General features: G+C 35.2%; 3 protein-coding genes and 2 non-coding genes across 5 annotated transcripts; all 5 read left to right on the top strand.

Moving 5' to 3' along the window:
- Window positions 1-212: 212 nt before the first annotated feature.
- On the top strand, window positions 213-331 carry LOC128388173 (5S ribosomal RNA). The gene has a single exon (XR_008325223.1). It is a non-coding gene; the product is annotated as a 5S ribosomal RNA (ribosomal RNA).
- A 755-nt stretch (window positions 332-1,086) lies between these two features.
- Window positions 1,087-2,142, top strand: LOC128388069 (laminin-like protein epi-1). The gene has a single exon (XM_053347421.1). It carries the CDS (start codon window positions 1,294-1,296, stop codon window positions 2,140-2,142), a length of 849 nt encoding a protein of 282 aa, XP_053203396.1. The 5' UTR covers window positions 1,087-1,293.
- Window positions 2,139-4,790, top strand: LOC128388060 (laminin subunit alpha-like). Its single transcript, XM_053347411.1, has one exon. The coding sequence runs from the start codon at window positions 2,316-2,318 to the stop codon at window positions 4,734-4,736; it is 2,421 nt and encodes an 806-aa protein (XP_053203386.1). The 5' UTR covers window positions 2,139-2,315; the 3' UTR covers window positions 4,737-4,790.
- Window positions 4,791-11,270: 6,480 nt separating this feature from the next.
- On the top strand, window positions 11,271-13,097 carry LOC128388108 (uncharacterized). Its single transcript, XM_053347467.1, has 4 exons — window positions 11,271-11,664; window positions 11,721-12,439; window positions 12,505-12,751; window positions 12,814-13,097. The coding sequence occupies exons 1-4, from the start codon at window positions 11,271-11,273 to the stop codon at window positions 13,095-13,097; spliced, it is 1,644 nt and encodes a 547-aa protein (XP_053203442.1).
- Window positions 13,098-13,659: 562 nt separating this feature from the next.
- On the top strand, window positions 13,660-13,778 carry LOC128388174 (5S ribosomal RNA). The gene has a single exon (XR_008325224.1). It is a non-coding gene; the product is annotated as a 5S ribosomal RNA (ribosomal RNA).
- The last annotated feature ends 27 nt before the right edge of the window (window positions 13,779-13,805 follow it).

Raw genomic sequence — 13,805 nt, forward strand, 5'->3', positions numbered from 1 at the left:
CATTATTAACTAAACTAAACCAAAGCCTTTCTAACAACCGTATTCACAATATAAAAATTAAAGAACTCAAGTCCACATGCTGATGCACGATATGTTGGCATATTGAAACGAATCTTGAAAGAAAAAATTGTAAAAATTCATAGATCATTTCACTTGTCGCAATGGTAAATCGTTTTTTAAGTTTTATAAGGACATTTATTGGCATCTCTTTCGTCTACGACCATACCAAGCTGAAAGCACCGGATCCCGTCCGATCTCCGAAGTTAAGCAGCTTCGGGCCGGGTTAGTACTTGGGAGGGAGACCACTTGGGAACCCCCGGTGTTGTAGACACTTTTTGCTCTTTTACTTTTCATTTATTTGAAACTTTCAACCCTTTGATTGGATCGATTGTTTCATATTATTGATTTTCTTTTGTCAATCAAGAATATTAATCAATCTAATCAGAGATCATATTCAAAATGCCTTTCTTTTCAAGCTTTTCACTAATTTCTCATAAGAGAAATTATAAGTAAACTTTATTTCAATCGTATCGGCTTGTTATCGTCTTTAATGGTCGAAGTCAATTTAACGCTAATTGACATTGAAAATGTACGATACTGGTCTAGTATCTATCATGAAACTAAATATAAAACTAAATACAATCGAATATATAATCGAGCACAATTATCAACCGATCTCTTTCTCGAGGATTGAATGTCGTCACGAGTTTCAAAGAGCTTTGGACTCTTTCAATGATCGATTCTCGTCACAAATAACGATAAGAAAAATTCCCGATCTTCTTATGAGAGATTTGTATGAATTCATCAAACTTAAAGATCATGTAATCGTTTTAACTCAGGATTGGGTTCAGATGATCAAGAGCTTTGGTTGTTTTGCTAATTGAGAATACGGTGTTTCGGTAAGAAGTGTTAAGTGGGTACTACAGTGTACAGGGTGGTAAGAAAGTTCGTGTGAGGGGAAATGGGGTTAGAGATGCGCAGAGAAACATTTACATTTCGAAATTCGGTTCGACCCCCATCCCTTTCACACGAATTTTCTTACCACGGTGTAGTTAATCATTAAAGGAAAATGCTCAAAAAGCAAAAATATATTCATTAGCTTTGTATAACTGAAGCTTACTAACAATTACGTAGAAAGATGATTTTTTTTATTGTTTTTTACGTTCAAAATCAATATCTGATGAATGACTTAGAAATTTATTGACTCTTACAATTGATCTAATTCAAAATTATGGACAACAAGATCTCAATATAAATCGGATTGTGACCAGTGTATCGATTAATGTGAGACCAATGAATTGGAGGATCGGGGTTTTGTTGTCTTTTTTATTCACCTTACAATTAAAAAAATCAGAGGCTATTAATCAAACTTATTCCAATATTGTCAAAGGTCTGGAAATCGGCAACTGTGAACCAGGTTACTATGGTTTTCCCTATTGTACACTTTGTGCCTGTGATCCTGTTGGGTCGGTCAATCAAACCTGTGACTCGAATGGCTGGTGTACATGTGCACCTCGATTCAATGGACCAAAGTGTAATCATTGCAGTGCTGGTTATTACAATTTCCCTAAATGTGAAGCTTGTAATTGTGACCCCGCGGGTTCTTATGGTGTAACCTGTCAAAATGGTGTCTGTCAATGTCGAGATAACTTCGAGGGTATTAAGTGCGACAAGTGTAAGAAAAACTTTTACAATTTCCCGATTTGTGAAAGTTGCTCATGTAATCCCGCTGGAGTTGTTCCCAATTTCACCAGTTCACTTAATGGTCTAGATGCTTGTGATGGTGAATCAGGTCAATGTGCATACGAGGGACCGGAAACTGATGATATCCGTGAAAATGTGCTTATGGTTTTTATGCTTTTGCCGTTGGGAACAATTTCAGCTGTGTTCCATGTGACTGTGATCTTGGAGGCTCTCGGAGTGGTCCTTGTGACCCACGAACGGGTTTATGTCAGTGTAGATTCAGAATTACAGGTATACGATGTGACCGTCCACAAAAAGCTCACTATTATCACACAACTTACCAGTATCTTTATGAACTCGAAGATGGTCATAACGTTCATTATGATTATAATGAGACCGTTTTTCCAGGTTTCTCTTGGAAAGGTTATGCCAAATTCTCTGACCTCCAGAAAAAGGTGATAATCGATTTTCCCATTGGTCGATCATCATTCTATCAGGTTATTCTCAACTATCATAATCCAGGAACAGAACCAATTGTTGGTAATCTAACACTTTTCAATAAAAACGAGCCACCGAAACATATCAATATCACTTTTCCCCCGACGAGTGCACCTAAAAAATACTTGTTATCGATGGATAAAACTTCACCTCTATATCTTTTCGCGGCTCAAAGGCCTTGGAAAGCATCTTTGTCCGCCGACGAGCCACTTTTAGTCGATTACATTGTTTTCTTACCTCAAGCTTACTTCGAGGCCAGTATACTTAGAGAAAATGTGACTGACACTGATCACTCGTTCACTGGTCCACCAGTTGCATTCAACTTTTCAACACATTTGGAACTTCCTATTGTCGACAAGGCAACTGCATTCTTGAAACATTGTGTTCAAGATGCATTTTATATTGACGATTCTTCACCTGAATTCTGTAAACAAGCTCTTTTCACCTTGACGACTGGTCTCAACAACGGTGGTGCTTTTTGTAGCTGTAATGCCGAAGGTTCAAAGGGATACACATGTAATCCACTTGGAGGTCAATGTGACTGTAAACCAAATGTCATTGGACGGACATGTAATGCTTGTCGATCAGATTATTATGCTTTCCCTGATTGTATACCTTGTAACTGTCCCAAAACCGCCGCTTATTGTGACCCAGTTTCTGGTGAATGTGTTTGTGCTAAAAATGTCGTCGGAAGTGATTGTGCCAAATGCGCACCATTAACTTACGGTATTGATCCCAAAATGGGCTGTAAACCTTGTTACTGTCACCCTGCAGGCGTCAAAGATCGTAATATTCATTGTGACCCTCAATTTGGTACCTGTGATTGTAAAGAAAAGTACGATGGTCGAACCTGTGATTCATGTAAAGCGGGATACTTTGACTTTCCTGTTTGTCGTGTTTGCGATTGTCCCTTTGATGGTACAACGGATATTTGTGATCGTAAATCGGGAACCTGTTATTGTAAAGAAAATGTCCTTCGTCCTAATTGTGATGTTTGTCAACGTGGTACCTACAATTTGGAGAAAAATAATCCCAAAGGTTGTACAAAGTGTTTCTGTTTTGGTACAACAGAAAATTGTCGAAGTTCCGAATTTAAAAGTGTTCCAATTAGAGCAACCAATTACACCAATTGGTCAACCGTTAACATCGATTTCACTGAGTCAGGTGAACGAATCAGTTTCTTGGAAATTGAATCAGGACCAAATGAAAGTGAATATAAGATAAATCCAAGATTATTTAGTCGCGGTGACACGTCCGATGTACTACCGAAAGCCGATACTCTGAGTAACATTTACTTTAAGGTGCCCAATGAATTCCTTGGTAATCGTTTGACATCTTATGGTGGATTCATAAATTATACGATTCTTGAAACTTCAAGCTCGAATGCCGAAGATACTGTAATTACACCCGATATAATTTTGATTGGACGAAACTACTCAATCGCACTTACTCGTGATGAACAACCTGGAGCACCAGGAATTAGTTTAAAGATGGAAATTGAACTTCTTGAGAGTAAATTTGTTCACCTTACCGATTCAACCTTAGTTTCTCGACCACAATTTATGACCTTACTTCTTGATTTACAATCGATTTACATTCGAGCGGCTTATTTCAAATCAATGGATTCTGTTACTTTAACCGATTTCACGATTGACTCAGCGCTTGATTTACCAAATATTAACGGATCTTTGGCTTCTCGAGTTGAACAGTGCATCTGTCCTCCCAATTACAAGGGAAGCTCTTGCGAGGAATGTGTCAGTGGCTATTATCGAGTTGCAAATGGACCTTATTTGGGCTCATGTGCTCCTTGTCAATGCAATGGTCACTCAAACGAATGTGATCCTCTAACGGGAAAATGTTTCAACTGTAAACACGAAACGGTCGGTGATCATTGTGAACTGTGCAAATCAGGATTTTACGGTAACGCTACTGTTGGTACACCTCACGATTGTCTCATGTGTCCTTGTCCAATGCCAAACAATTTCGCTGAATCTTGTGAGGTTCGGCAAAATGCTCGAATACAAACAGAAATTGTTTGTAACTGTAAACCAGGTTACAGTGGTCAAAAATGTGAATTATGTTCAGCAGGTCACTTTGGTTATCCTCGTGGAAGTTATTGTCAACCTTGTCAATGTAACGGCAACATCGATCCAAAGGATCCTGGTTCATGTGATATGTTCAGTGGTGAATGTATCAAATGTCTTAATAATACTGCCGGTCGATCGTGTGAATATTGTGCTGATAATTATTATGGTGATGCGATTAACCTTAAAAACTGTAAACCTTGTCAATGTGATCCTGATAATACTACAGCTGTTTGTGACCGTTATTCTGGACAATGTAAATGTCACCCAAATTTTATCGGTCATCAATGTGAATATTGTTCAGCTGGATTCTATAACTATCCCCAGTGTCAATCGTGTGATTGTAATCCCCTTGGAATCACTGATGACATTTGTAACCCCGAAAATGGTCAATGTAAATGTAAAACTGGAGTCGAAGGCGATCGATGTGACAAATGTAAACTGGGTTACTATTGTAGTGTAGAGAGTTAACCCTTCACTTCACTTATCAATTTTATTCATTTAAATTTAACTTTAGTTAATTAATCATTTTCATTTAATCAAAAATTAACTAATTACAATTAACAAACATTACAACTTTAATTAAACTTAACTAATCATTTTCTTTAGAAAAACAAATTAACTCATCTTTGATCTCTGACTTAATTGTCTGTTATCAATTAACAAGATTTACCAACGGATAAAAAAATATTCAATTGAATGGATTAAGTATAAATACAAATCTAATCAACAAATGTATCTTCAGTCTATTAATAGTTAACACTTTCAATCTAGATTCGTTTTCTCACTTAAGTGAATTTTATTCTGTGTTCTTATTAGAATTTCATTCTAATCATTGATATTTTCATTTTCTTCTATTTTAATAAAGTCTTATTCAACCAAGTTTATATCTTAAGACAATTGAAGTGAATTCTGTATACGAACTGTTATTACTTGTAAGTGTGAAGGGCAGGTAAGCATCTTGTGAAAGATCAGCGTAACTGTTGTTACTTTCTAACTAAAAATTACCATTAAGTTATTCTTATCTGGTTTTTGTCTCTATTGATATTGATTATCATCTCTAAAGAGAAGCCAGAATTAAAATTAAATTGATACTTTCAACAGTTGTGACTCTGTTTCAATTGATAGTTGAAAAGGTGATATTAACAAAGTAATAGTGACTTATGTCTTAACTTTACTTATTACTTGACAAAATCCCTTCACTATGGTTTTCCCTACTCTTTGTGCCTGTGATCCTGTTGGGTCGGTCAATCAAACCTGTGACTCGACTGGTCGGTGTACATATGCACCTCGATTCAATGGACCAAAGTGTAATCATTGCAGTGCTGGTTATTACAATTTCCCTAAATGTGAAGCTTGAAAATGTCCTGAAACCGCTCTCTATTGAGAACCAGTTACTGGTGAATGTGTGAATGGTAAAGATCACCCGGTGATCCTTTTAACAAGCAAAAGCAAGCCTTTTTCAAAAGCATGAAATGTTCAGATGGAAAGATTTTTCATCAATTAACAATAATAAGTAAAATATGATTAACAATTGTAAAGATTTTTTCTTATCCATCTAATATTTATCACTTTGTTTCTTTTTCTATTGATTGTGTTGTTTTTGACAAGGGACCTTAACATCAGATTATGGCAATCATGTTGGCTGATAAAACATAATTTGACATATTAAAAGCTAGAATAACTTATTATAAGAATTCAACAATCGACCTTAAGCCATTTTAACTGGAGTGTCACCAGAGTCTCTGGTCCAGAGATTTCATTTCATTATTAGCTAAACTAAACTAACCCAGTCAACCATTAACTTGTTTCATGAAAAGGCGCAAGTGCTCGTGAAATAAACTAAATTTTCAAGCGACAATTTCTGTGCACTTGAAGGCATGATCATGAAAACTTGTTCTCGCTTAGTAAAAATTCACTATTCGAGTTGATTTTTTAAATTTTTTTCGCGATTGAATTTGATGTTCGCGCTAATCTCTTTAAACGTGAATCGCGCGTAATTACAAGACGACCCCTCTTGACAATTTGTTCGATTGTGTTTAATTTGTTCTTCAAGAAGAACGTTTTAAAAGCTTCAATTGCTACCGGTTTTATTCAAATTTTTATTCGTTTTTTTTGTGACAAGAATTTTTTTTTCTTTAATTACTCACTTGATCATCAAGAATCGAGTTACTTGAGGTAAGTTAACTTGTTGGCTCTTGAAACATGTACCATGATAACTAATTAATTTTTTTGTCTCATCTATCTAGATAATCATGACATCATTAAAACGCTTACATGAAAGCGTGTCATTTGACTTTTCATGTACACGATGTAAAAGTGTTTTAAATGAAAGCATATTTATGCATTCATGTGCCAATTTGATGTGTTCGAGCTGTCATGACCATGGACATGAAAAGTGTATCGATTGTGAATTACCACTCAAGCCAGAAGATTTCATCAAGTTGAAAATTGGCCAACGATGTAAATATCATGACCAAGGGTGTGAATATCCTGCTCAATTCGTGTGCCAATGTATTCCTAATGGTCATGTATGTGGTGATCATCTACACATGCTACATTCTCATAGGATCGAGACACCATGTATCGCTAAGCCGATAACACTGGATCGTGATTTTCAAGCTACATGTGATCAATGTAAATCGTTTCTTGCATCTTTCAAAGTCAAGGATCAAGACAAAAAAGTTTGCTTTGAGTGCAGAAACGTTTATCCTGACGCCGAAAAGATAGAACATGATTCATGTAATTGGGACTCGATCATGAACACAGCATATCTCACGAAACGTATTTTAATTTGCAAAGTCAAGAAACTCGAGCTTTTGATCACAAAAAGTGAATTACTCCAACAAGAAGAATCCAAGAAAGAAGCTATTGAGTTTATTCTAGCTAAATGGAAACATGTAAAATCACAGACATTATGAAAGAGAAAGCTTGGTCAAGCTTTTAAACTTCAATAAAAGGTAAGCTTGTTACATGAAAGCATTTATCATGATTTATTGTTACCATATTTATTTTCTTTTCAGCTTTGTGAAAAATTTGAAGCTCCAACCAATAATTATATCTCGATATTGGATTGGATCAAAAAAGGTTTTATCCATGTGAATACCATGAATCAAGTTTCAGGTCTCATGAATAATTATCGTGACAGCATTCCTTCTTATCCAGCTTTGAGAAGTAGATTCACGTTCACAGAACAAGGAAACTCGTTTCTTGTCGGAGAAATAGGAACGTATTTTGAACCAGAATCGCAATCAACTCCACTTAAAGCCGGTAACACTGACAAGACCATCAGCTCTGAAAGTCAACCCAAGACTCCTGTTCAACTTAACACAAGTAATCATGAACCACAAGAACCTACACCATCAACATCCAAGAACACGGAGAGAAGACCTGTACGCGCTTTATTCATTCAGTCAACCACAGTTGCAGCTGATGATTCAATATCTACTGATATTTACCAAGATCGTGTTCCATGGCCGATAGCAGAACAAATGATCGATGTAAGAGACGATGTTTTTCATGGTGTTCAAGTAACTCGAATCTTTGATCCTTTTTATATCATGATGGAAGCACCGGAACTAGTACAAGATAGACTCACGATGCTACAATATATCAAGGAACATGAACATGAATGGGTAAAAGCTGAGAACTACAGGTGCGGAGATAATGTTATCGTTCATGATCAATACGAATCAAGAACTGTTTGTAAACGCGGATCGGTCAGGTTCATCAATACTGAAACAAATACTGTTAGAATTTATCTTCAAGACTATGGATTTGATATCGCGAAGTCCCCAGCTGAAATTGGTCAAATACCATCATTCAAGCCAACTGTTAATGCAACATGTTTCAAGGCCAAGCTCATGGATATCAAGCCATTGTCCAATTTTCTTTTCCCGACTGGAATTCGGAAATGTTCAAAGTTATTCTTGAATAACATGATCAAGAAACATGGCTCAAGAGTATTTGTTCAACGAAGTTACATGTACGCCGATGAAACTTTTGTACGTATCAAGTCAAAGATAGATGGAAAGGAGATAGACTGGGGCCAGGCTTTAATCGAAAATGGTATGGCTCTACCTCATAAGGAAAATTTCAGTTGTTTTGTTCCGACTAGAAACTTTTGTTGGCTTTGGCACGATCAAAAAAAATGCAAGCTCGGTTGCTGGAGAATTCATGATTGCCCTTATTGTACAGAGGATCATTCACTTCAAGATTGTAAAAAGTTTCATGAAGCTCTTGATAAAAATTGAATATCATGAAGCTTGATACACGTAATCAAAATTTCATATCATGATAATCCATCTGTACAAGCGTGTACATGATAAAAATGTTACTCTTTTTTTCAACTTTTTTACAATTCAAAATTTTGACGATTTAGATCACAACATGTTCATCAATAAATACATTCATTCATTCAAATATCATTTATCATTCGTTTATTTTCATGATCTCTTTACAAAGTTTTCAATGTAGGAATCATTAACATGTACTTATCATGTAACTGGAAAGTCATGATTTTACTTGTAATCTGATTTATTCTGAAAAAACAATCCGTTTTATCAACTCTTGTGATTGTTCGTATTGTTTTAACGTTACATTTAATTGTAGTTGTCTGATGGTTTGCACTTATCTCGAGAGAATCACTTTCACAAATTAGTTCAAAACATCTAGACAATATCATGTTATCATGAACTTGAATTAGCTCTGATATCAAATAAAATCTATCGTCAACCATGATACATGAATTCTGTGTTTTCATGTTCAAGTCGTTGTGAGTGGTTGTATAAAGTTTATTATTGTACTTAACCTTCTTATAACTCGTATATTCTGTGAGATCACCATCGATTCCATGTATTTCGAGATAGTTAAGTAAGTTGTAATCCATTATTCTTGATTCTGCTCCATGTACAATTAGTTTCTTTGAATGATCCAAACCAAAGAATATTTTTTCATGCTCATGAAGATCAACCAAATTCTCAAGATCTAGCTTGCAAGCTAATTTTATCGAGAAGAGGTTCATGATATTCTGAGCCGTATTTGAAAAACTTTTTACACGTTTCTTTATATTGCCCATTTCATTTTCCGACATGAAAGCAGAAATGGAGCAAGCTGGACCTAAACAACGTACTGAATCAATTAAATGTAATAAAATATGGCTATTGTAAGTACAAAATTCAAGTCCATATAACGCGTCAATCAGCTTCACGAATTTTGATAGTATCTCATGTGCTTGATCGAGTTCATGAAGAGAAACTGGTATGGTTTGAACAATCAATATTGCTTGAGCGAGTAGACCAAAATGTGCAAGATATTTAGTAGGTAGAATATTCATGAGAACCGGATAAAAATAATAAGCCATAAATGAACCATACTCATTTCCTTTCCAATCGCTCAGTTCAGCAAATGATCTTGGTAATCGTGGATGATCCGCATGAACCTTGATGTTTTGAAATCTTTTGTTCAAGTTTTTCATGTCTCTCGCTGACCCAATATAAAATCCTTTCCCACGATAATCGTTATTTAGCCATGCTCTTGTTATCAAGTCCTTCACCACTCCAAGATAGACTGCATGAAGTATATCAACAGAAAATCCATTTATGGAATCAAATGAATCAAGATCATGTAAGATACTATGAGATTTGATGGATTGGCTAACACTTTCCGCCACATTATTTCCTAAAGAAAAATCAATAAATTCTTGTTTATTTCTTTTGAGTGTTACCAGAATATTATCTTGTATGTGTCGATAACGCATAGAGCCCTTGTAATATACTCCTTCAACTTTGCACCAGTCACATCCAAATCTAGAATTATGTTGCTTGACTGATCTTAAGTATGCACGCATCGGAGCATCTGCGATGATACAAGTCAACTTGAACTTTTTCTTGATGATGATATTAGACTCGTTACATGTCCAAGTTATTCCAGAAGTTTCAAGAACTTTGAAATCATCGATAAACGGTCTTAAAAATGATATCGAGAATTCTGGTTTTTTCTTGCCATAGAATACTCCACATAGAAAAATATTTTGCTTTCGTACATGTTCAGGCAACTCGTTAAGTGTCAAGAATATCGGAAAAGCGTTGAGATGACTTGATTTAGATGTTGGCACTTCGTCGGTAAATAATGTGAATGTATAAGATTCAGTATCAACACGAGCTTGTCTTGATAAACTTCCATCTTGTATACTTTCAAGAATTTCTGTATGATTATTTACTTGAACATGATGATGAAGCTTAGGCATAACGAGTTCAAGTAACTTTATAATAGATATTTTGATGAAATATGAACCAGTCGTTAAAGATGGATGAAACAACCCACCGTCGCAAGAAACAGGCAAAAAGTTTCTCGGTTCATTGTAATAAGAACCATGTACATGTTTTTTGTCACAGATAAAACAATACTCCTTAATCAGGAAGTTAGATTTTCATTCCAGAATCCTCGCAAATTTCGGATTTTTTTCTTGGATCAATTCTTCCAAATAAATATTTATCATGTTAACAACATCATTAGCTTGAGATTTGGTTAATCCACTTTTCCAAATAAGATGACCTAGTAAACATTCACTTAACTTACTTAGATTAATCTCTGATTCATGAAACGTTGAACCAGATGAAGAAATTGAATCTAAGAGTTGACTTGGTCCTTGTTCTTGATGTGGTTCATGGGAATCTACGTGTTCATGAAATGAATGTGAAGATACTTCATCCAATGTTTCACGAAGCACTGAAATAAAATCGTTTCTCGAATTCACAAGAGATCGTTGATACGTTGATGAAGAAACTTGATTCATGCTGATATGATAGCTATTTTTACAAAAATTTAGGTTTAAATTGCTTGTTTACTTGACAATCTAATCTTGTTTCCTGTTATCAATTTCCTTTTCCCACCAAAACTGGTTAACAACACATGTAAATCACGTTTCTATTACTTAATTCTTGTGTGTTGTTTATGTATCATCTAATAAAAAGTGACCTTTCAAGCTTATCTCGTGATAGTTTTATGCTTTCAAGTTCAGTTAAAAGACCAAAAAACTACCGTAACGTTGTTCCAGCTTGGCAAAAAACGTTGGTTGAATTCTTGAACATGAAAGGAGTAAAAACAACCGTGGAAAAAACTACTAGGAAGAATTCAAGAAAGCCCGTTGCCATAAAAAAGAAAAAGGGTAAATCGTTACAACTAATAGATCTTGTAGACTCGCTTCCTGATACTTGTGAAAGTTACAATATTTTCGTTCTTGTGATTTCTGTGAATGCAATTGACGATGGCTTGATTCCATGTATCATCATTGTAGACAAAGAGAAAATTCAATCAATTATGAACGTAAACACAAATGGATTTATCAAGTTCGAGATCAGCGAGAAAAAGTTTTCTGGTAAAGTAGCTGCTATTTCAGGTTAGTTTTGAAACAACCATTCAAATTCATTATTCATGGAAATTCTATCTTTCTAGCATCTAGAACTCAACTTGAAAAGGTGTTAACTGAGTTTATTTCAAAACGTGAAAAGTTGATTGATGTAACATTGATTGAGCAAGATAAATTGATATACTCATGTACCTCGGTGATACCTATCGAACAAGCATTAGAATCAGAGATTCTAGTAATAGCTCTTCAACATCTCTTGAAAGAAAACGAAAACCTTAATCAAGATCTTGGAGACATCGACCAAACGTTGATAGAGCAACAAGAAGAGATGGGAAACACAACGAGAATTTATCATGATAACGGAGAAGCTACTTCATCAAGAACCGAAGAATTCTACGAGGTTGACACTTTAGTCGATCCATGTACAAGTAACAATGATGATACAGGTTTTCTTGATGGTAACCCGATCGTGACCGAGCATCAAACAGATGGAAAAGAGAGAATGAAAACCAGGAAATCTAGAATCAAGAAATACTTTGCTGATAATAAGCTTATGGCTAGAATCAAGAATGCTGCTATAGCGAAGAAAAAACAGAAAGACGATAATCTTAAAACATCGTTAAGTTTCCTTAAGCAAATGATTCCAACAATGAGATCAACAAAGCCTTATAAGCCCGTATTCGAGCACATGTTACAGGCCATCATGAACCTTGATAGTAAAATTGACGCAAATGAGAAAACAAAATCGAGAAATGCTGGTTATACGATTGAAAAGAAAATTGAGGTTAAGAAACTCAAAGATAAGGTACAAGATAAACAACTCTCATGTATGACTTGAATATTCATCCATGATCATGTTCTCTTTTTCAGGATATCGTTTCGATAGATGGAAAGATTGAGGTACCTTTATCCAGTTATGGTTATTGTATTCAAGCCGACACCCCTCATCTCATTGTATCAAGATTCTTTAGAAAATGTATATCTCGAGAATTGAAACAAGGAAGCGAGCTAAGTGATTCATTATCACTAGATAACTTTATTTATAAAATTGGATCTGAAACCTTGACTGGTAAAGAGAGACTCGATGATGGGCAGCAAATCATTGATACAATAATAAGTAAGGCAAATGTAAATTCATCTTTCACAAACTAATCATGGATCTATTTCCATTTCTTCAAGATCATGCTCATCAAGTACTTGAACAAGAATATGTCAACTTCAAGGAGTATCGAGAATGTGTTACGCAAATAGCAAAAGCAATTTATGACACGAATCGTGAAGACAGGAAAAGGCCAAGCTATAACGAAATGGAGCCAACGATTAACAAAAGGAAAAAAATTTCACTTGAATTAAGTGATGATGAAACCATTTTGGGTGAAAATGATCATGAGCTTGAATCACAACATGAAAGCACAAATCATGAGGAAAATATTCAAGAAAAAGTTTGGATATATCTAAATTAACATGAATACAAGGTCAAGCTCATGTTGATTGATGAAAATTTATAAATTTCTCACTAATTTCCACTAATTTTTTTCACTAATTTTTCGCTAACAAATTACTCTATTCGATTTATTAAATTAAAAATTATTTATGCATGAAAAAATTCTTTTGCGTTTGATTCGTAGCATAAATTCAAGACAAATATCGCGCAGAATGCATGAAGCAATTTCATTTAGCCAAAAAATTTGTAAGCGAAAAGTGCGCTTAATATTTATTTCTAGTTGGCGTTTACTTAACTAGATTCAAGTTTCTCGCTTACAGAGACAAAAAAGTTTGATGCTCGCAAAAACGCAGCAAGTAAATGGTTGACTAAAGCCTCTTTAACAACCGTATTGACTGATTATTCACAATTTAAAAATTAAAGAACTCAAGTCCTCATGCTGATGCATACTGATGAACGATATGTTGGCCAATTGAAACGAATCTTGAAAGAAAAAATTTTTAAAAATTCATAGATCATTGCACGTGTCGCAATGGTAAATCGTTTTTTAGTTTATAAAGACATTTATTGGCTTCTTTTTCGTCTACGACCATACCAAGCTGAAAGCACCGGATCCCGTCCGATCTCCGAAGTTAAGCAGCTTCGGGCCGGGTTAGTACTTGGGAGGGAGACCACTTGGGAACCCCCGGTGTTGTAGACACTTTTTGCTCTTTTACTTTAGATGTCC

The sequence above is a fragment of the Panonychus citri genome, unplaced genomic scaffold, assembly GCF_014898815.1.
Source record: "Panonychus citri isolate SS breed McGregor unplaced genomic scaffold, ASM1489881v1 Contig00095, whole genome shotgun sequence".
NCBI lineage: Eukaryota > Metazoa > Arthropoda > Arachnida > Trombidiformes > Tetranychidae > Panonychus > Panonychus citri.